Genomic DNA, 23,054 nt, shown 5'->3' with positions numbered 1-23,054 from the left:
GTAAACTCTTATAACTGAAATAGAAACACACATCAGTCTTGCTGTCTGAGGAGTGTTGTGTTGAATTTGTAAGGTGAAAAAAAAAAGATTGTCAAAGCCTTGAACTATCTTGCCTGAAAAGAAAGCGCTATATTAGGTGCAAACCAAATATAGTTCAACCTCCATGAAACAATGTGGTGACAGAATGTATTCATTTGAACTGGAGGAACTGGAAAGCTTGTCATTGTTAACCTGAATGGAACCAAATACAGGTAAATCCTTTTTGAAGAGCTTGTTTCAAATAGCCATATCACCCCGTAGCCCAAGACTGGTTTCCCACTGAAGCTAGGCAGGGTTGAGCCTGGTCAATACCTGGATGGGAGACCTCCTGGGAAAACTAGGTTACTGCTGAAAGAGGTGTTAGTGAGGCCAGCAGAGGGCGCTCACCCTGTGGTCTGTGTGGGTCCTAACGCCCCAGTATAGTGACGGGGACACTATACTGTCAAAGAGCACCGTCCTTTGGATGAGACGTTAAACCGAGGTCCTGACTCTCTGTGGTCATTAAAAATCCTGTAAAAATCCTGTGTAACCCCGGCATCCTGGCCAAATTTGCCCATTGGCCTTTGTCTATCATGGCCTCCTAATCATCCCCATATACTGATTGGCTCTATCACTCTGTCTCCTCTCCACCAGTAAGCTGGTGTCTGGCGCAATATGGCTGCCGTCGCATCATCCAGGTGGATGCTGCACATTGGTGGTGGTTAAGGAGATCCATATGTAAAAGCGCTTTGAGTACCTAGAAAAGCACTATATAAATGTAATGCATTATTATTATTATTATTATTGTTTCAGTCAGCCAGAGATCTGCAGGATAAAGCCCGGACGGGTTCAGAAGGGATTCTGAAGGTGGTTACATTTTGTGAATAACCTTAAATTCGGGTGTTGGCTGGTTAATTAATCTATCAGCACCAGTTGTTTGTGAAATGGTTGGACTGCTGGGTATGTAAGGAATATAAGAGAATATCTTAACCATACGATGTGATGAACATCAGGCTGTTTCCACAGCATTAGATCCTTCCATCAAAGCTTAAGGTTATATGTAGGTTTCATCTGGCTTTTTCCTTTGAATTAATGAAGTACTTTTCTCTTAGGATATATGGGTGGCTAGGGCTTGTCATGCTGAACTGTTCCATTTGCTGGGAGCAAAAATTTGAATTTCTCACTGCCACACAATATTCTCCCCCCACACTTATCACAGTTAAATGGCCTTCATTTAGCGTGTGTATTATTACTATTCAAGCTTATTTTATCCAGGCTTTTTCCTTGCATCCATGGTGTGGGCTGCCCTACATAGTCTGCTGCAACTGTGGCCCAGTCCTGGAGAAGCAGATGGATGTTAGCTCTATGTGCAACTGAAATATTATTCTCCTATCTTCATTCAGTTCTTGACTGCCAGTTTCATAATGGAATGCAACAAATGGCAGTTTTACACCCTATTTTATAATCCCTTTAATTCATACGTCTTCTAAACAGCTGGTCCTACGTAAGGTCTCTGGAATGCTGGAGCTTATCCCAGCGTCTCAGGCCATAGATTATAGTCACTAAATGACTATGTATGGGTGTCAAATCAACTTGAATCGTGCTATATCTTGTCCTGTCAGCATCAGCTCCACAGCACCACCTTATGATTAACTAGAATAAGACGGACACATCAGTGCTCCAACAACAGCAATCATACAAATATGAATATTGACAAAAGTTAAAAAAATAAAGGCACAACAAAAACAATTGTAATAGAGATCTCTTTATTATAGTGCATTTATCAGATGTTACAAGATGGGTTTAAAAAAAAAAAAAGCTAAAAACAAAAACCATTTCAGTAAAAGAAAAAAAAACATCTGCACACATTCCTTCCTCCTATTATTTTACAGATTTTTTTGAAATTAAAGCTTCACATCTGAACATAGGATAGCTAAATGAAATCCGAAAGCTAAATACATTTTCATACTCAAGTCCATACACTTTAATTACTTGTCATAGATGATGCTTATTCAAATAAATCTATCAACTACAGTAGATCTGTATCATAACTAAAAGGCCAAGAAAAACATTATTAGAGTTATGAAACATGAATTTGGTGACAGACAAAGGGGAAAGAAAACAAATTAATAAAATGCATTCATGTTGCCATCAAGTTTCACACAAGGTGAAACGTCAGCTATTCCCTTGTGAGAGCTCAGCACAGGGGTCGGACCACTGGGATCTTTACAGCCGAATGCTCAGTGCTGTACTCAGCACTGCAGTTGCCTTTGGAATATGAAGCGAAGCAAAGCGTTTGTCAGTTTTGGATTATTAGGCTGTGTACACGTTCTCAAAGCGAACATCTCTCTGCTGGTGGTTTTTTCTATAAGTGACATGTTTCAAAATGGACCGGTGCATCAGGTAGAGCAGCCATCAACAGATGAAGAGAAATGAAGGAAAAAAGAAATGTGAAATATGGAAGAGGGAGGACTACAGCAGGCTGGAGGAGTTTGCATTTTGACCTGCAGCTGTTCTGTATTTCTCTCATACAAGGAGAACCATAGAGACAGCCACTGGATCTTGTTGGCGACTCTGGATCAGCTGCAGATTTGCCTGGGTGTTAATCAATATATCAGGGATCTCATTTTCAGATTACAATAAGGAAACCGAACGCACCCCAAAAAGCCCTTAGTGGCCTCACCAGAACACTCATGCGATTCTGACTGTACACATGATGCAGGACACCTTGAAAGAGACCGTAATAACAACAAAAATAATCATCACAACAATAAAAATAAAGAAAAAGAGCTAAAAGAAGAATCACTGGAGTGGGAGCAGCTCGCAAAAGGCCTTGCTGCACCAGCAGAAGGCGCTCACTCCCTCCATACTCCCACAAACACTCATCACTTCTGCAGTCGCCTCTTACATGCCAATCAAAACACATGTAGGACTGTTAGTTAGTGCCTGGGATCTGACTGGATGATCATACTACAGCAAGATCCAAGAAAGCAGACACACAGGGTCACATGATTTCTTCCCCACGGGCAATAGTTTAAGACGTTTTACAAGCTGACTTTGTGTAAACAAAAGATTTCACAGGCTTGTGCTTGAATGCGCTTGACTGAGGACAGCAGTAGGGAAAGCGAGCTGGTGTTCACATGGCGAGTGTCATGTGACGTACCTGAAAGCATTAGCATGATTTTCAAATAACGCGAAGAAGAATGGATGAAAAACAAATGTCACTTTATTGTCTGATTTTTTTCCTTCTTTTTTCCCAACCTGATGCAGGTTACAATGAGTTTTATCAAATGTGGGGTCAAAGGATGGCAACTCACACCTTGTAACATTTTAGTCATGCGTGATTGCTTTAAACATTGGGAAAGGGAAAAATCAGGCCTATAGTCTGGTTTCAGTGTATTAGGTAACAGAAATATTTAACATCCTGGGTCATTCTTTGCGTGCAGAAAACCACGGGGAGAGGAGGGAGAAAAGAGAGAAAGAGAGAACCGTGCTGTACGCTGAGTGTCTATTTTGAAAGGCACAGCAAGGCTACTCCCACCCTCAGTTCACTCACACACACACACACACACACACACACACACACACTTGCATGTGTATTTTAGACAGCACTGGGCTAAGTCTCTGATGTATACAAGACTGGACAAGAGAAAGATATGAATAAACTGGGCAACAGGGCGAGACTGAAACTAGTGCTGTCACCCTTTACACACACTCATACACACACAGCGCTGACAGAAGAGGAGAGGGTGGAATGGATCATTTAGCGTTTTTGAGCTGGTTGGAGAGCCAGTCGAGCCCTTCGTACAGGCCATCCCCGCTTGTGGCGCAGGTGGCCTGAATGTACCAGTTACGATGACGCAGGGAATGAAGGCCCAGCTTATCTGTGATCTCAGCTGCGTTCATCGCATTGGGCAGGTCCTGTAGGAAACAGACGGTCAGAACAATGCAGTCAGTTACTGAGCTTTGTAAAAACAGATTTTTGATATGAATGATACTGATTCATAAAAGTCAAGATCGAAAATGTGTTTGTACAATGCTGACCATCACTTGTGCGGCTTAATACTTTTGTTTTTTCTTTGATAAAAAAACCCCTTCAAAACAACAGCATTTATTTGAAAGTAAAATTCTTTGTAACAATGTAATCATTGTCGCTTCATAAATTTAATACATCCTTGCTGAATAAAAAGACTTTCGAACAGTAGTGCATGTAAGCAAAATCGATACAAGTGAAATATACCCAACTTAGTCTGAAACAATTAAAATCAGAACTGGATGAATAGCTTGTGAATCAGAATCAAATCAGGAAAACTGTATCAAAGACACAGTCATACATGATGTCAGCCATAGCTGAAGACTGAAAACAAACCCAATAAATACTGGAGCTGCTGATGCTCCTTGGGCTTAGCAAATTGTGTTCTGCTCTCTCTTACCTGTTTGTTGGCAAAGACAAGCAGCACGGCATCCCTCAACTCGTCCTCCGCCAACATCCTCGTCAACTCCTCTCTTGCCTCGTTCACTCGCTCCCTATCGTTACTGTCCACAACAAATATCAGGCCTGTGAAAGAGACCGTGGGAGACTGAGTATGTGCTTAAGAGTAGCTTGATACCTGGTACTCTGTGTGTATGCATAGACACTGACCTTGTGTGTTCTGGAAATAGTGCCTCCAAAGCGGCCGGATCTTATCCTGACCGCCCACATCCCACACAGTAAAGCTGATGTTCTTATACTCTACTGTCTCAACATTAAAACCTGCACAAAGAGAAGGGAGGCAAGTTAAATAAACATTGGCACACAGAAACAGGGCCAGAAGGAATGAGGGTGAAAAGCCATGAACTGCTCCTGTCTCACATTGGGGCCCTGCTCTAATAACACTATAGCCAGAGGGTAAAACATTTTTGCCAAAGAGCAGAGAAAGAGGGATAAGACTCGACACACAATGATGGATAAGAGGGGAGGGGAGACGGCTAAAAGTAGAATAAAGAGTTTTTTTCCTAAATGCAGGAAAACCTGAAATTTTTCTTCAAATTAAAGTCTCTAATGTCTGAATTGATTGATCTCGCATCTGGTTGGTTTGATTGATGGCTTACAAAACTATTCATTGATCATTTTTTAAATGCCAATGGAAAAAAGGAATATTTATAGAACCAAATCCACTGAAAAAAAGGGCTGCATTTATGAGCCGTATACATGTTGCAAAACCAGCGCATTTCGGCCACTTCACACCACAAGCGTGAGCGGTGCGTATTGTTTTCGACATGCATGTTAACCATTAGTGCTTTCACACCAGGAGCAGGAGAGTCGCGTGAGTGTTTTATAGATGATTTACCCATTTAAAATAGTTTTTAGTTATTCCGTTTGGGTGAAAGTATAGTGTATTATAAAAAAACTAATTTAAACTAGCCAGATATATGATATATAAAGTTTCTTTTAGTTTATGTAATACAGACAAGTATATAGGCTAGCACTACCCAAATCAAACCTGAGTGTGCATTTGCGGCCTTGTAAACATATCGAAGTGCGACTGAAACGACAAGATCGGAGGTGTTTTCTTGGTTGTGTTTGTTGTTAACCATTTACATATGCGAATGTTGTACACCTCCCCATCTTAAACTTTCAAGACCATTAAGTTGATAAATTACCAACTTCTAAAAACAAATTTATAGTTGTCTTTGAAAAGAAATGCTCACTTATATGAAGCCTTGGAGCCGCTGCTGTACAAACGTTTCCAGTGTGAATACTCTCACGCAACTGCAGTGACGATGCAGTCACGCTGACGTGAAGCTCAAGCTTGCAGTGTGAAACAGCAATTATTCTGAAAGGTCATCTAAAATATGACTGAGAAAGAATGAATAGTAAATATGGAAAAGTCACAAACCGATAGTGGGGATGGTGGTGACTATTTCTCCCAGTTTCAGTTTGTACAGGATGGTGGTCTTTCCAGCAGCATCCAAGCCCACCATCAGAATTCTCATCTCTTTCTTCCCAAAGAGATTCTTAAAGAGGCCTGCAAACATGTTCCCCATGGTGGCGGATCTGCGGGGAACAATAGAGAGGGTAGATAGGGTTATAGAGCAAGCAAAACATATAATTGAGGATGGTGTGACAGTGGTAAAGATCAGAGGTGTAAATAAAAAATAAATAAAAAAGAGGCTTGAACCCTTCAAAAGGGTGATACTTAAGCAAAGCACTTAACCAAGTTACTCTGCAGTAAGTTTCAGACACAGGCATCTGATAAACCGTGATGGGAATAACGGAGTTATAAATAAACAGCGCTATTTTTTCAGTAACGAGTAATCAAACGAATTATTGTTTCCCCATTACAACGCAGTTACTGACAATAAAATGCGGCGTTACTATAATTGAGCTCACTGCAGCGGTTTTCATCCGAGTATTTATAAAATAAAACTCAAAAATAACCTGCAGGGAACGTTTCCAGAAAACATCTTTGTTTGACGGTGAACATGCTGCAAATACGCCTAGAATTTGGCTTAAATAACCTCTGATAATGAAGTTCTCTGTAGATTTAAAAATAAAACCCAAAAATATTAAATTTTATATTACACTGTTCAGTATTATATTGAGAGCACTTCTTGTTAAACTGTTTACTTTTGTGAGGAAGAAAATACTTCAAGTAGGCTGCAGTATGTCTACCATTTTGTGAAGTTTTTGGTACATTTCTTAAGAAGCATAATTTATTTTTAGACTTATTTGTTGGCCAGTTGTGGTCTGTGCAATAAATTCTATAAAACCGGCTTCAGTTTTATTGTTCCACTATAGTAATGATAACATTTTAAATAGTATATTAGCTATAGCTATATTAAATTTAATAGGGGTCTCTCACATTGTCCCACAGCAACATAAAAATTGTGTAGATACAATGTTTTATCATAATAATTTATTCTATTTAGTGTCCATTTAATTAATTTAACATATGTAATATTTGGGGCATCCAAGTTATTTTACTTTTTTTTTTTTTTTTTTTTTTTTTAAGTAACGCAATCATTGCTTTCCCTGGGAAATAATTACTTTTTTAATGATGTAACTCAGTTACTATTTGTGAGAAGTAACTAGTAACTATAACTAAATTCCTTTTTTTTACTTTAAGTAACATGCTCAACACTGCTGATAAATAATTACAAACTATTAACCCCAAAACCCAAACTATTAACTACAAACCCCAGAGAGAGAGAGAGAGAGAGAGAGAGAGAGAGAGAGAGAGAGAGAGAGAGAGAGAGAGAGAGAGAGAGAGAGAGAGAGAGAGAGAGAGAGAGAGAGAGAGGTCCCCATCGATTGGGTTACACTCTAATCCCAACTGTAGCGTAAGAGATAAACTACACAGTTTTAGACAATGAGGCCACACTACATCCCTATACAGACCAAAGACAGTCAATATATCTCTCCTATCTTATGTCTAAACAATATGTGACATGTTTGAAGATTCTCAGAAATTATAAACAGCCAACCATAATAATGTCACATTTTTGTTTTCATGTTAGCTTAACTTGTCAATCTGCTTTAAAACCTGTAGTGTTTGAAATGTATACGAGTGAACAATTGCCACGTACACACTGAAGCTAAATTTGGTTGTCTGTATTTTAATCACGGTTAATCGTGAAATTGGTTAATCACTGCATCCCTAATGCGGAGAGTATACATCGACAGAAACGTTCATTAGCAGAACTCTGTTTTACATGATGAATTTTTCAACAAACCATATTATAGATGCGTCGTCAGATTTGAGATTACCCGCGGTCTGTAAAATCTTGCGTTACTATGTCAGTGACTGCCACATTTGTGTTACTTTCCAAAGAGCTGTATTATCAGTCCCACACTGGAAAATGAAACCATATCCAGCTGGGCCAGACCGGCAAAGAATGGAACGGGTAAGCAAAGAAAACGGTTTGGCCCGACAGTGGAAAAGCGGCTATAATTTGTTTTAAACAAATGCAGCAAATGTATGGGAGAGACTAAAACTGATACCACAGATTCACTCTCATTGACATGGTGGATGTAGTGCATGTATTTCACTCATGATCCAATTATAATTCCATGATGCACTGCAACATTTTGAACCATAGCATATGCATCAGAATGTGTACGGTATTGTGAGGTAGTTAGTGATACCCTACACAAAATACATGTGTGCAAAAATAATCTAAAAGACTACAGTAGCCGAAATAATAAAAGCAAGTCTGTTCACAAGTAATTAAAGATCTGAAGGGATGTACTCTGTCTGTCTACCGAGTCTAAATGTCACAAAAGTTAGGTGCTAAGAATGGTGTGAGAACACACCCACTAAGATTGCAAGAGCAGTGTCCTTTGGGTAAAAAGAACAGAGGTGGGTCTTTAGAAATGCAGTGACACCAGAGTAGAAACAAAGTCCCAAAAGAACTATTTGAAAAACACCCTTTTTGTTAAACAAAGGGTGCTCCACAAGGGGACACATCACTGGAAGACGTCCCTGCAAATACAAGGAAGTGCTACAAAAAACTGACTCATTCTGTGACTTACACATTTCCACAGGTTGACTCACTGATCAGTCAAATGGGTTGCATTATGGTCAGTGTATGTGTTTTAGATAAAGAAAGAACAGGCAAGTACGGTTTGTGAAAATAATGGAGGAGAAAGGACAAAGATGTAAATTCAAATAGAAAGATTTTTTTTAATCTGCCATAGGGTACGTCAGCCACAAATTAAGCCACATCAATTATTCAAGGAACCAAAGAAGTTGAATTATTGAATAGAAAAGGTAAAACGAGAAGCTGTTGCTAATGTTGTTGTAGTAATCATAACTGCACACTAATCTCTGTATGGTGTAAATAGAGCTACAACATTACACATATTATACTGACCCCTGGTTTCACAGACAAGGCTTAAAGTACTAGCTCACTTCAAAATGAAAATTCTGTCATTTACTCCCCCTCTAGTTGTTTCAAACCTGTGTGAATTTCTTTCTTCTGCTGAACACAAAAGAAGATATTTTGAAGAATGTCGGTAACCAGAGAGTTGATGTGCCCCAATGACTTTTTTTTTTCCCTACTATAGAAGTCAATGGGGCACATCAACTGTCTGGTTACCGACAAAATATCTTTCTTTGTGTTCAGCAGAAGAAAGAAATTCATACAGGTTTGAAACAACTTGAAGGCGAGTAAATGATGACAGAAGAATTTTCATTTTGAAGTGAACTATTCCAGTTAGTCCCAGGCTAAAATGCAAGTTTGAGCTGTACATGAAAGCAACTTTCACAGATATATCTTAAAATATGTCCGTGCAATGGTGTTGTTTCAATATGCACAGCAGTAATGTTTTTTTTTTTTTTTCTAAGGCATGTTTATAAAAGCTACTTACAGGTGCCGGAAGCTTGTTATTTAAGTCCAGAAAGTTTTAAATATGGATATCTTTCTTATACGAACGCATCACTTCAGAAGGCCTTTATTAGCACTTTTATCATGAATGGATGCACTTTGATGGACTTCAAAACGTAGGCATAAACTGCCATTATAAAGCTTGGAAGAGCCAGGACATTTTTTAATATAACTCTGATTGTATTCGTCTAAAAGAAGAATGTCATACACCCAGGATGGCTTGAGGGTGAGTAAATCATGGGGTAATTTTCATTTTTGGGTGAACTATCCCTTTAAAAAGGCTAATTGAACTAAGACCTCATCCTGGTTTAATCTAAGCATTGACTGTGAAACCAGGCCTAAAAAACATACCTCAATCAGTCTACAAAGTCTTGATATAAATTCTGTTGATTCCAGTAACGGGTTTCAATGACTGTCTTAACATTTAAAAACGTCTGTTCTGTTAAGTGAAAGCTTGTTCTTTTCCCCCACTGTTATTCACTTTGTCCCCCTGTGCAGCAACACATTTAGAAATCATGCATCAGATGTGATGAGTATTGCTGACTCTTTTTGTTTCCACTGGTTACCACAGTGAACTAGTCATGCTGAAACTGAAGGCATTTAAGGTTAAGCACTGGCATACCATTCACACTTCTAAAGTTTGGGGTCGGTAAGACTTATGTGTGTTTTTAAATAGGCCTAAGTGTCGTATCCTGAAAAATGCTTACAATTTAAAATAACCTTTTTTTATATATACTTTAAAATGTTAATTATTCCAGTGGTGTCAAAGCTAAATTTTCAGCATCATTGCTCCAGTCTTCAGTGTCACATGATCCTTCAGAAATCTTTCAAATATGCTAATTTACTGCTCAAGAAACATTTCTTATTATCAATGTTGAAATTGAAAACAGTGGCAGCTTCATATTTTTGTGGAAACCAAAAACCATGATAAAAATGTTCCTGAATAATATGTTGAATAGAAAGTTCAGAATAAATACAAGTATAAAGTGGAAATAGAAGTCTTTTGAAACATTATAAAGTAGTTTACTAGTTTTCAGTAAAGATGAATGCATCCTTACTGAATAAAAGCATTCATTTCTCCAAATCTAAAGCTGTTAGCTGATCGCAAACTTTTGAACGATAGTGTACATTGTGTTGCTCTTATGTTACCTTGCTCTTTATTTTTCCAGCAGCAAACATCATTCCTGACATTTGACTTTATTTATTTTATTTATTCTGAATAGAACATTCACATCTCTGATCAACTGAGATTAATCAGTACTCTGATGTGATACATGTAGGATACTTCCCCTATATGAGATTAAAATTATGATCAAACGTGCACAAAGATCAAAGACCGTAGTGGTTAAGACAACCCATTTATCAGACAGACTAGGAAGTGAGAGCGTAACAGAGGCTAGAGAAAAATCACATGACAGCACACGATCCCATCCACAGTTACAATGTTGCGACAGACACTGCCAATTATAGCGAGAAATGCTTCCTAACTAGAAATCAACACGCCAGTCTTTTATGATCAGAGTGACTGTGCTTGCTTACAAAACACCTTAAAAACTCAACAGCAGCACTACAACCACACTTAGAAAAACGGCAATCATCCGACAACAAATATCTAGTTCTACCATCTGACCAGGAACTGAAAGGGGTTAAAATGAATAATCACTGACAGCGACCTAGATTACACTTTCTTTGATTGAATCCATCCATTCATACATTACTGTGGTCACCCTGGGTGTTTGACACCCGCTAGACAAATGAAATACGTCATCATATCACCGTTTAACGTTATTACAAACACTCAGTTGTTCTCTAATGCCAGTGACGGTATCAATACTGTTCGCGCTTTTCAAAATGCAAACCACTTTAGACCTACATATAGAGCATGTTGCCAACAATTTTACAAGGAACACTTCTGGTGAAAAGACACAACGTCTGTTGTTTCGAACACCAACATTAGAAACGCGGCCTAGAAATTATTCACAGATTAACGTTACGCACAGTGACTGTAACTGACTTTGAGTCACTGTGATCTAACGTAACAGTTTATTTCCACCATCGAATTAAGAGACAAACTAGATCGCCCAGATTATAACCAATGTAGACTGTTAGCGCAGGAGCCGTTCTTTACAGGGGAGCGTTCAGCTTGTGTCGCGAGCGACGCCTTGTCGTCTGCTATATGTGCTAAGGGCGAGGTAACTACACCACTCGACTGTTTACATCACTACTTATTTTACTCTGGTCAGGCCTGAGTATCTATATAATTTGTGTAGGGGATAAAACGCGTTTAGACAGGAAAATTAGCGCTGAAGATGTCTGTATATTGCTATAAGTAGGCGCGAACTGGTTATGCAGTTCCACATCAGCTAAGCAAACATCCGTTAGTTAGCCTGTTAGCCTCCCTGACTGAGATGACCATTCATAACCGAATACTCGTTTTCTGTTAGCTACATGTGAACGACAGGTAAATTAAAATACCTCTGTACAACTTACGTCAGAATGACAAAGCAAAATGAGTGGTTTCGGCAGTATTTACCTTTTGGTGCAGTTTCGCTACAATTTTTTTCCGGTTCTCCTCCTCACCGCTAAAAACAAAATGGCGTCTTTCTCTACTCTGAGGACGGTGGCGTCATGTTTTCCGCCCTCGCGGAAGTGCTGTCCAATCACAGTGTCCAAAGCGTATGCGAAACCCCACCCCTTTACTGTCGTCGTCCAATGACTGCATGGTGGGCGTGAGTGCATAGGGACGCGTGTACAGGCCGCCTCTTCCCATGCAAAATGAAAGATGAGTCGACCTGAATATGTTTAACAAATTTATGCTTCTAATGAGAACCTCTTTTTTTCGAACCGCGCTAACCAGAGAGTTGAGAAAATATAAAGTAAAAGGATTAAATGGACTGAAGGTTCTGTTGGAGGAGGACTTTATAAATATGACAGATTAGCTGTTTCGAGGATTGCATCGTCTAACACATTAACATGGATGAGGTTACCCTCTAGCGGCAAACATACTACAAAGTGTCAGGTGCCAATAAATATAGTATGTTTTATCTATTGTACCATTTGTTATATCTTGTTGCACTCAATAATGCAATGTAACACAAGCAAATACTTTAAATTATAAAAAGTAAAACAATAATTATTAAAAAAATCCATACTTGAAACAAAAAAAAAACTGTATGCCTAGTTAAACATACTTGCTTACCTTATTTATTTATAAGGCATTTCGTCCTAAATTAGCTTATTATAGTAGCTTATTTTATCTTGTGAATTTTTTTCCTAAATTATTACCTATTTGTCATGAATATGAATAGCCTCAAATCAAAAAATCAATAGTCCACCAGATGGTGTAATACATTTTCAATGATCAACTGAGCTGTACATAATTCTGCAGATAGACAGAGTATGTTCCAGTCAGCAGAGGGTGCTGCAGATAAGACAAACCAAACAATTGCCCATCCACTGAAGCACAAAGCTACAAATACTGGCAATTCATTGAATATCTTTAGCTACTCTATTTGTTGTTAATGTTTTTTTTTATTTTTTATTTGAACTTGTACTTGGATGGCACATTAAAAAAAAATAGGTCATTGCAGGACAAGGTTCAAGGTCATTAATGATCTGAAAGTACTGTGTGCTCAAATAAAACCTGGGTACTAGGAGAGTCTGCCCTTAAATTAAAGTAATTCTATTCATTTAAAATTTTAAGCTTATCAATTTTTTTATTTATTTTTTTATTTGTAGGCTACCAACTGTAGTGACAAGAAACATGACCAAACAAGGCCTTTTCGAATTCAGACCTCAAAAATCCCTAAAATGTAAAATACATAACTGGACAAATTGTTGGAGAGATAATTTCATTTTAGAAACATATAGTAACAGTCCCAAAAGTTTACTTATTTGTTTTGGGGGGTATGAAAAATAACATTCCCAAGGACTAACTGCCTAAAATATAAGTTAATCTAACAACATTAATATCAGTGGCAGTCTGTTATGCAAGGTTTTACTGTCAACAAGATAAACCCATAATAATAAATTTACATAAAGTATTTTATATCAACTTAAGTGTTATCTACTCTATCATATTTTTAAAGACCTCAAAACAGTTCTAAAATGAACAAATGGATCCCTATTCAATAATCCAACATTAATGATAGAAAGATGATTCTCAAATGTATTTTACACTTATTTTAGGAGCAGAGAATGTCTCCTGCATATTGTTTGGATTGGTCACCACAAGCAGGAAGTGCACCTGACACACCTACGTCATAAAGGTGGGTGTCTTAAACAAAGAAGGTGACATCATAAGGGAAATGCGGAGCCCAGTTGGTCTGTCACTGATGGAGGCAAGAGGAACTGAGATGAAAGATCAGCCATGATTAGCTCATTATCTTGTGCTTAGTGATGACAACAGCATCAAAGTCGCCAGTGCGTTAATGATGCTCAGGAAATGAGAATGGAGCCACAGTTTGTAAACAAGGTGTTGGAATTAAACAAGAGTAAACAGACACTCATTATTCCTACACTGAACTCAAAAGACGTATGCGCTTTAAAAGAATAGTATAACAAGTGATGATGACACACAAAAGGCTAAATTATTCAATGTTGTATTCATTTGACATTAGAGATAACAAGAAAACCAATAAAAAAGTCTATTTCCTTCCTAATTTCCTCTCTATTTATTTTCATATGTATTACAAAAGCAGACAAACTATACGTGAAGAAGACTTGATAATTATTGAAATTGAACATTATTAGTTTAATCACCTAATCTATTTGTTTTGGTCTTGGATGATTAATTAATTGTCCATCCATGTCTTCCATAATCAGAAGGGGGATTTTAAGTATAGCCTAAATGTGAACCATTCAGCAGGGAAGCGCACCTGCCAATCTGTAGGGAAATAAGAGTCGTTTCCTTGCATGGCACTATAGGCGGAGTAAATGACTGATGATCCAATAAGTTCGGCGCTCATGCCTCACCCCTCTCGGGACCGCGCCTCCCAAGGTCTGAAATGAGTTTCTGCCCCTTTAAGAAGTTGCTCTGTCCAGCACAGCTGGGATTTCAACAAGGACAGATAGCGCAATGAAGAGCAGCGTCGACCCGTCATCATGTGCACCGGGCTTACAAGGACTGCCTGTCCGCTGCGACTTATTGCCCTCTGCATCCTTCTCTCCCACGCAGCAGCCTATTTCGGGTCAGCAGAGCCTTTTATATCCTCCATCTTCTCTGAAGTCTTGGAAATAGCCTCTGAGTGCATTATTGACATATTTGGCTTGGAATTGAATCATTTGAAGTGGTGTCAACAGGTGGAGATATTTGGTGATGTTGGATATCCCATGCGCAATTACGCATGCCTTATTGTTTTATTATGTTTAACAAACATGTTTTAAACCTAAATTGCAGGCTGTATATTACAAATGATCACACTATACAGACTGAAATAATTATTTAAAGAATGTGGTATTTTAAAATGTTCTAAAATTAATTTTTTAACTAAGAATTTTTTTGGCTTGCTCTCATTTTTCTTGCTTTCAAAATTGCTACCAGAAACACCATTAGATTTCGTTGTAGCCTATGTATTTATTTGTTTTTTTTAACATTGATTTGTCTAAAATATCGAAATAGTGTGTTGGTCGGGCCGATTATTGCCATAGAGAGCACTGGACAGCGCAGTGTATGGATCCAGATGTCTTCCGATGGTTTGGCACCGCGTCCTGACACTCGCCCTACCTGATCATTAAGATCTTTCTGGCTTACGCTCACAGGACGTTATTGCCCCACTGGTGTTTATATTAAGAATCCTATAAACTCGTAAAAACACTCTCCAATGGGTTTTAATTAAGAGTGCTGACTGAAGATTGTTAAGCGCCACAGTAGTGTATCCAAAATCCAAGGGCACTCAGACTACTGACCACGTATAGTTATGTGCGTTCTCTATTCAAACAAGAGTCACGACTATTCAAATCAGGTATTTAAACATATATTCAAAGCACCCGTGCCATCGCTAGTTCATTCTAATTTGTTGATTTGCTGCCTTTAGTTCTCAAATACAGTAAAAAAAAAAAAAAAGTATGTACACTGAAAACTCTTCAGAACATTTAAATGAGAGAAATAACTGTGACAAGCTAAACTAAAACAAAGATTTTTATAACATGGTGATTAAAACATTTTACAGTGTAGCCTATCTGATAGTTTAAAAGTTCTTAAAGGTTAATTGTATGGTCAGGGTGTGTGTGAACTAATCAAAATGAACATCCTTAAAAGTAAATGAATGTTTCAACTGTAGCCTACTGTAGTTTTCGTAACTGTATTGTGTATCTCGTTAGGCTTACAGGTCGCGAGCCCTTGGTTTTTCTGCCCGGTCCATTTGCCAACGAGCCTCCGAACGGTAAAGCGCACCTGAAGCAATGCGAGCAGATGACTTTAACGCGCCGGCAAAAGCGATTGTGCCGGCGGGAACCGGGGCTGGCGGAGACTCTGAGGGAATCTGTCCGCCTCAGCCTCCTCGAGTGCCGCTATCAGTTCCGCAACGAGCGCTGGAACTGTAGTATGGATGGCCGTGGAAGCCTTTTAAAACGAGGTAAGATTTGCCAGGTGTTTTTAAATTTATTCTGAATATGTGATTTTAAAAGATAGCCTAATGTTTGTGAAATATGAAACAAATAGTATTAAGTGTTATTAACATTCCATTTTTCCATCTCAACGGAGGGCAAATGTAAATATTTTAATATAGGCCTGTTTTATTTTAGCCATTTTTCTCCTTTCGTTCAAGGTCATACAATTACAAGTTGTTGTTTATGGAACTGTTCATCATTTTCCCATCACAGGGATTTTTTTTTTTTTTATAAAATTGTTTGGCCTCAAAAATTCTATTAAAAACGATAGATAGATAGATAGATAGATAGATAGATAGATAGATAGATAGATAGATAGATAGATAGATAGATAGATAGATAGATAGATAGATAGATAGATAGATAGATAGATAGATAGATAGATAGATAGATAGATAGATAGATAGATAGATAGAAAACAAAATAATAAATAAATTAGGCTAATTAAAATGTATTAGTAACATTAAGACATAAGTTATAGAAAAACTGCTGGGGGGGAAACTAACACACAGTAACTGGGATCAGCTTTTTATTGTTAAAGTCGTTTGCACTTTCATAAAGGCACTAAAAAGAAACAGCCAAATATTGTGAGTTTAAATCCCACAGAACACAATTTTACAATTTGTTGTTTGGTAGTCTTAAATTAGTAAATGCTACTTATATGTCAGAAAAGGAAATGTTTTAGTATTAACAACTATGCAGAAACCTCCATGAGGTGCCTGTTTCCAAACGGACATGTGCGTAATGTGCAGGATGTGAATGTTAAAGCCAAGCTTAGGTCAGTTCGCTGGTAATTAGGGAGTTGGGAAGCGCGGAATCCCTGTGCGGTGAGGCCTCGCGGGGCCAGTTGAAGTATTTTTATCTCGCGGAAAAGCGCCCAGTTCTCAGAGGAAAAGGGCGGCGTGATCGCGCGCTTTAATCTGACAGAAAACCTAGTCAAAATAATAATTAATTGGATCAAAATACACGCCTTGTCTCAGCTCCGATCTAAGCAAACAATAATACGAGGATGTTGCAAGGGGGGATTATGGTTAAAGGATCATGACACAACGCTGCACTTAACACTTGGGAAACAAAGATGTAGGTTATGATGGAGGATTTTTTTTATGTTAGAGAACGCCATTAGCGAGGCACGATATAGGTGGGCTTTTCTTTTCAAATTGCTCAAACTAGATGAAGTGAGTTTTAAATAATGAACGTGGTCCTGGAAATTTACTTCAAAAAACAAAGATCCAGTAGCCTATCTCTATGTTATTGCGGACGTATTAATTATCTCATAAATGGACATTTGGCCTATTTATTATACTCATTTCCACTTCATATCGCCAGTTAATGCTGTTATAGAAATGCATCATTTGCAATCAAACATGATTGATTTATTAATTTGTTAATATTAAATAATTCCAATAAAGTTCCTAATATTTAGCTTGTCTTTTAGCTAAGCTCATCATGTCACCCCCCCCCCCCCCATGCAACCCACTTCATGTAAAATCAAACAGCTTTTATTATGCTCCTAATATTGCCATCTCCTTTGAATGTACGTCATTTAAAAAATATTTTCATTTATTTAAGTGTAAAACTTTTTAATGTGGAAAGAGTACAATACTCATAGCAGTTTTGCACAGTGCTCATTAATAAATGCATCATTTCATCAGGTTTTAAAGAGACAGCCTTCCTGCTTGCGGTGTCCTCAGCGGCCTTGTCTCACGCGCTGGCCAAAGCGTGCAGTTCTGGACGCATGGAGCGCTGCACCTGCGACGATTCTCCTGGTCTGCAGCACCGCGAGGCCTGGCAGTGGGGCGTATGCGGAGACAATCTGAAATACAGCACCAAGTTTCTCAAGAAGTTCTTGGGGCAAAAACGAGTCAGCAAGGACCTGCGTGCCCAGATAGACTCTCACAACATTAATGTCGGCATCCGGGTAAGATGCAGAATATTAAAAATATTGTCATGGTACATGGTCCGAAAAACTGGTATTGGCATTGTCAAAGAACAATTGAGTATTTTCATTCTTTTTGATAGTGATATAATGGCTTTATGATATAAGAGAACCTTTTAATCTCCTCCAACGCTTGTAGAAGAGAACATCTGTAAGGGTTAATTTCTCTCATGCCTTCACGTTCTCTCTTGGCTGGCGGGTTGCAGTCTCCTAGTTCATTGTAGCCCAAAGGAGAGTTCAGCGAGTGGGGTGAGGCAGGTAGGTGAGCAGGTATTGGCCAGCTCTCTGGAGCCAGGTGTTCCTTCCCCTGGTCCAGGCATGACAGCGCTTGCTGTGGGGGCCCTTTTCAAAATTAGAGGTCTCCCCATGAGGGCGATTATACAGCGAGGAGGCCTCTGTAATATACGAGCATTTTTTCCACCTACTGTATGCCTCCCGCTCTACCAGTCTCACTGCTGCTGCCGCCGTCGCCGCTGCTCTCCCAGACTTTCATAAATCCTCATAACATCCCTCAAAACAGTCCTGTTACCAGGAGACTGGTAGCCTCAGGGAAAGACAGAGGGAACGAAAAAGGGGGAGGGTTTACGAGGTTCACAGAAAGAGTTAGAAAAGAACGGCTGGACAAACTCGGATCTTATCTTATCAGTCTCCGGTTTTGTTGTTTCCCACAATTGACACCTCAGGCCACAGATGGCGGTTAACAAAAACAAGCAAAGGTGGCTGAGGTCTTGTTATCCCCTCCTCTTTCAGATTCTCTCCATTTCCTCGCTTCTCCTTCTCTGTATTTCTCAGGTAGCCCTGGGGTGGGAGCTCATACCTATGTAGGGTGGAACACCCCCATCGACCATTTGACCTCCCCATCTCCCCTTGGGCCCTTTTTGATAGACTGATCTGTTCTGCAGCCTCCCCCCCCCCCAATATGTGAAATGAAGAGAGGAGCCTGAATAGGAGAAATAGATAAACAGCAAACAAGTAAACAATATGATTTGGCTCTCAAACTCAGAGATACAATACGATAGAGAATGAGAGAGAGCAATAGAACAAAAATGGAAATGTGTTGATAGGAGCATAGATCAGGGATGGTGGTCTTCAAGAGGTGCAGGTCAGAGTTAAAAGACGGCCAGCTCAGACATTCCCTCTGCATCCATCATCTACGCCATGTCAACCTGATTTTCTTTTAGCTCAGGGCTATGAAGTCCTTGAGCATTCACTCGATTTCTTTTAAACAACTTTATAGCATAATTTAAGATAGCATGCCGTACCACTTTTAGAGTCTTTGATTATCTCCCTTTCCACTTTTGGGGAGATAATCAATACCAATATATTAATATGACCCCCTATGTGTCCCTCAACCTTTTGGACTCCATTGTCCACAACAACCACATTCCCAATAGGCCCCATGACTTTTTCAGTTTTCTTGATTTACTGGATAAGGATTAAGGAGAATTTTTTTTTTTTTATCTTGTCTAATAAAGCAACAACAATCAATGTTTATATCTTATTTGATGGCATGTTTCATCATTGTGCAAAAAAATTAGCCACAATCACAGAAGTGGTAATAGTTCCATAGGAATAAATTGTTTCAAATCTTCTTTACCTCCAAATATTCACAGGGAACGGGTCTTGGCCAATCAAAAAGTGGGACCAACTTTCAGCATCCCATATCTAATCTTTATCAATCCCCTCTTTCGTCTCATTTTCACAGGATCGTAGTGTTGTATTTGGAATACTATGTTCATGTCTCCACCTCTGTCTTTCTTTACCTCTCAGGCGGTGAAGAGTGGACTTAAGACTACTTGTAAGTGTCATGGCGTCTCCGGTTCGTGTGCTGTGAGGACATGCTGGAAGCAGCTCTCCCCGTTTCAAGACACAGGCCATCTGCTGAAGTACCGCTATGACACGGCCGTTCGAGTGCACAGCGTCACTAACTCCGCCACGGGGGAGACGGAGCTGGCGAGCCCTCGTCGCCACAGCAACACGGTTCCCCGTCCGCGGCCCACTGAGCTGGTATTTCTGGAGGAGTCGCCCAGCTTCTGCAGGCCATCACGCTACTCGCCTGGGACGGCTGGCAGACCGTGCTCCAAGGACACCAGCTGCAGCAGCCTGTGCTGTGGACGAGGCTACAACACGGCCCTCCACCTCACCACCCTCTCCTGCCACTGCCAGGTCCGCTGGTGCTGTCACGTCGAGTGTCAAACCTGCCTCAGAGAGGAGGAGGTCTACACCTGCAAGAAACATTGACAGACCATGCAAGAAGGAGACTGAGAGGAAGAAGCGGAAAGTGAGGAAGGTTGAGGATGCATTTGGAAGGGTTTGGATGTTGTGATCCAGGTTGTGCTGAGGGGAAATTTTAAGGATGATGTGCCAGTCTTACCTGATAGAGGAATGGCTTAGATGAGATGGCTAAATGGATGAGCGTCTGGGCTCCCATATGGAGTTCCTAACTAAAGTTCGGAATGAACATTTTCATTTAATCTGACCAATCAGCACCTGAACAAGAGTATACAAGCAGCTGCTTACCTCTGTCCTAGAACAGTTCTTCTACAAAATAGGACATTCCATGTGTTTCCCAGCAGCTCGCAAGAAGTGGAGGTTTGAACTGAACCAGTCAACTCTTTTCTTCTGCAGTGCTAAACCAACCTCTCTGGGAAGACTGCCTTTTGAACAGTCTGTGTTGCATACACGCTTCTGTCAATGGACTAGTGATCTGCGACATTTAGTTATACTCAAACTAATAAGTGAGATGGCGGTCTGCTCACTTAGAATTCTGACTGCTTGTCTCTCTACCTGCCTATACTGTATATCTCTCTATTGCTCTGAGAGTCCACATATGGCTTCAAAATATACTGAAAGTATGAAGCACTTATGAATGCATTTATTTGTGAATATTATTGTAGTCTTTTATTTGTGTGGAAGAAAGTACTATGTGTCTGTTATGGTAGTTGTGTTGTCATGCTTCACAGATATATTACAAATGGGTGGGGTGGGGGGTGGGGTTATGTTGATAAACTGGAAATTTACTTGGACACCGTCTGCTTTCATAGACTTTTAATGAATGTTAGAGCAAGTTATATAATCAGAAATGTTATGTTTTAAATCTTGAATGGCCATTAAATGGCTGCATCTGGTATAGATAGGAATGTATTTATTGCAATTAGACTGCTGTACCAATTTCAAGTACACTTATTACATTGCATTCATGCAATTACACTTTTTTAGTTTAATTTTTACACATTGCTGCATGATATCCTGCTTTTCTATGCAGAAGTATGTGTAAAACACAAGCATTAGGGATCGACCATAACAATGTGTGTCATTACATGACCCAAACATAACCTCTCCCTACAGCTGCAAACAGTATGTGCAAACATCTGGGCTTCTGAGTGTGTAGTCTTTGCTATCCCATCAAGGGCAATGATAGTGAGTATGTCCCATCCAGAACAAAGGAAAACATCTCCTTCCCTAGTAAGCAAAGCTCTCTGCCCTATAAAGTCTGCAAGCCCTTTCATGTGTGTGAAGCCTTTGATAAAGTCCATTCCAGTCCCGTATTAGCCCATTACCAATCAGAGAAAATAACAGTGCTTTTTCTCCAGGATGTGCCTGAGTCTAAAGTTGGCTGGATTCCCAATAGAGAGCCATTTGTTACAGAGATTTTTTAATTCCTTGTAAGCAACAACAACCTTTTTTTAGATACAAAAAAAAAAACATGTTTTCACACAAATTGCTAATTATATTGTGAAAGAGACCAAACAAGAGTGAAAATGTTAAAAATCAGTTGTATTGGTGCACTGCACAAAGGCACATTTTAACCTTCAGATGCAAAGTATTACTCAAAAATATTTTTCGGTTAAAACATCACATGCTTTTCTTCACTTAACAACAGAAATCAACAGAAAGTATGAGAATGTGAGCATGTACGTGCCTACTTGTATGTGCGTGTGTGTGTGTGTGTGCGTGCATGTGTGCATGGTTTTTCTGGGAAGGGAGAAAACTGCAGTAAAATTGGCCACATCAATCAAGTGCAAGAAAGTCCAAGCATTCAGTGACATGCCATTCGGCTGAAGCGTTTGTAATGTGTAAAACATTTGCTGTAAAAGGGTTTCACTGACTACTTGAAATTCATTTTGACCAGTAATCGATCCATTTTCTATGAAAGAGACTAAAGAAAGAGAGTTTCACACTGAGTCAGCGTATGCAAATACCTGAAACCCCAACGGTGGCCGTGAAAAAAAAATCCAAATGAGATTGTTCCCTTTTGAGTGTATGTGCATGCAAGTGTCTTATGCCTGTGTTTCTCTGCTGCAATTGCTGAAATGACAACATTTATAGCATAGACATCCATAATGAAACCTCTGTCAACCTGGAGTCTATGTGTTTGTTTGTGTTGTCATAGCTTTAACAGTGTACTGTTTCACTTTGTGATTTCACGCCAGGGATTTTTTTCTACTACCTCACCTGGTCTATGGGGGAAATTAAATGCTAAGATGTTTTTTTTTTCTTCTTACTAGATATTTAAGACAATGCTTCTTTTAAAATCTTTAGCCTGAAATACAGATGCATTTACTCCTTTTTATATATTGTGACCTATTTACTTATTTAAGAACAAATTTATCATATTCAAATAAAATAATACATTTGTAAAAATGGTGTATGACATTTGTCAACAGATTTATCTCTTCAACTTAAATTTTAAAACACAGATTACCTTTCTGTCTCTTGCTTTCTCTCTTTCTCTTTCTGTGTTTGTGGTCGCACACCTGTCCAGAGCTCTGCACGCAAGCACCTGCTCTCTAGTTAAATCACAGCTAATCATGGAGCTGATGGATCCCGACCTGCAGTATTTTCCTGTCACTACTCTCAACCGGAGCCTCATACTCATTTCACTCACCCAAAACATATACAAATAGTTGAGTTTGCACGTGATGATTTACCATGCTACATGCACACCCACACAAAAACCTAAATAATGGACACGGGGAATCTGGCATGAGCCAAGTGAGAGTCTTGACTTTGTAGTTTATTTGCTTTCACAATAGTGTAGTTATTTCCAGTAATAAACTACTTTATGAAACCATCGCTGTGTTTAATGTCTGAGCTGAAAGAATAATCAAACTGGCTC

General features: G+C 39.2%; 2 protein-coding genes across 3 annotated transcripts; one reads left to right on the top strand and one right to left on the bottom strand.

The window, feature by feature from the left end:
- Positions 1 to 1,762: 1,762 nt before the first annotated feature.
- arf2a (ARF GTPase 2a) lies at positions 1,763 to 12,404 on the bottom strand. The gene is made up of 5 exons (XM_081371658.1): positions 11,921 to 12,404; positions 5,898 to 6,055; positions 4,661 to 4,771; positions 4,452 to 4,576; positions 1,763 to 3,939 (listed from the first exon to the last, which is right to left on the bottom strand). Exons 2-5 carry the CDS (start codon positions 6,043 to 6,045, stop codon positions 3,778 to 3,780), a joined length of 546 nt encoding a protein of 181 aa, XP_081227784.1. The 5' UTR covers positions 6,046 to 6,055; positions 11,921 to 12,404; the 3' UTR covers positions 1,763 to 3,777.
- wnt9b (wingless-type MMTV integration site family, member 9B) lies at positions 11,442 to 22,583 on the top strand. 2 transcript variants are annotated; one of them, XM_081371638.1, is made up of 4 exons: positions 11,442 to 11,579; positions 15,709 to 15,962; positions 17,652 to 17,917; positions 19,706 to 20,869. In XM_081371638.1, exons 2-4 carry the CDS (start codon positions 15,800 to 15,802, stop codon positions 20,174 to 20,176), a joined length of 900 nt encoding a protein of 299 aa, XP_081227764.1. In that variant the 5' UTR covers positions 11,442 to 11,579; positions 15,709 to 15,799; the 3' UTR covers positions 20,177 to 20,869. The 2 variants fall into 2 exon arrangements, with proteins under 2 accessions (XP_081227764.1, XP_081227763.1); XM_081371637.1 differs by lacking the exon at positions 11,442 to 11,579 and adding an exon at positions 14,438 to 14,576 and having other exon boundaries at positions 19,706 to 22,583.
- Positions 22,584 to 23,054: the final 471 nt, after the last annotated feature.

The sequence above is a fragment of the Scardinius erythrophthalmus genome (assembly GCF_964197995.2).
Source record: "Scardinius erythrophthalmus genome assembly, chromosome: 1".
In the NCBI taxonomy this organism is placed as follows: Eukaryota; Metazoa; Chordata; class Actinopteri; order Cypriniformes; family Leuciscidae; genus Scardinius; species Scardinius erythrophthalmus.
The sequence above is the reverse complement of the archived record's forward strand: the minus strand, read 5'-3'. Positions and strand labels throughout refer to the sequence as shown.

Coding starts and splice junctions, on each gene's coding strand:
- wnt9b (XM_081371637.1), top strand. CDS start 14,491: ATGTGCACCGGGCTTACAAGGACTGCCTGTCCGCTGCGACTTATTGCC. Junction 15,963..17,651: donor TGGAAGCCTTTTAAAACGAG/GTAAGATTTGCC, acceptor TCATTTCATCAG/GTTTTAAAGAGACAGCCTTC. Junction 17,918..19,705: donor ACATTAATGTCGGCATCCGG/GTAAGATGCAGA, acceptor TTTACCTCTCAG/GCGGTGAAGAGTGGACTTAA.
- arf2a (XM_081371658.1), bottom strand. CDS start 6,045: ATGGGGAACATGTTTGCAGGCCTCTTTAAGAATCTCTTTGGGAAGAAA. Junction 4,772..5,897: donor CACCACCATCCCCACTATCG/GTTTGTGACTTT, acceptor CTCTTTGTGCAG/GTTTTAATGTTGAGACAGTA. Junction 3,940..4,451: donor TTGTCTTTGCCAACAAACAG/GTAAGAGAGAGC, acceptor TGTTTCCTACAG/GACCTGCCCAATGCGATGAA.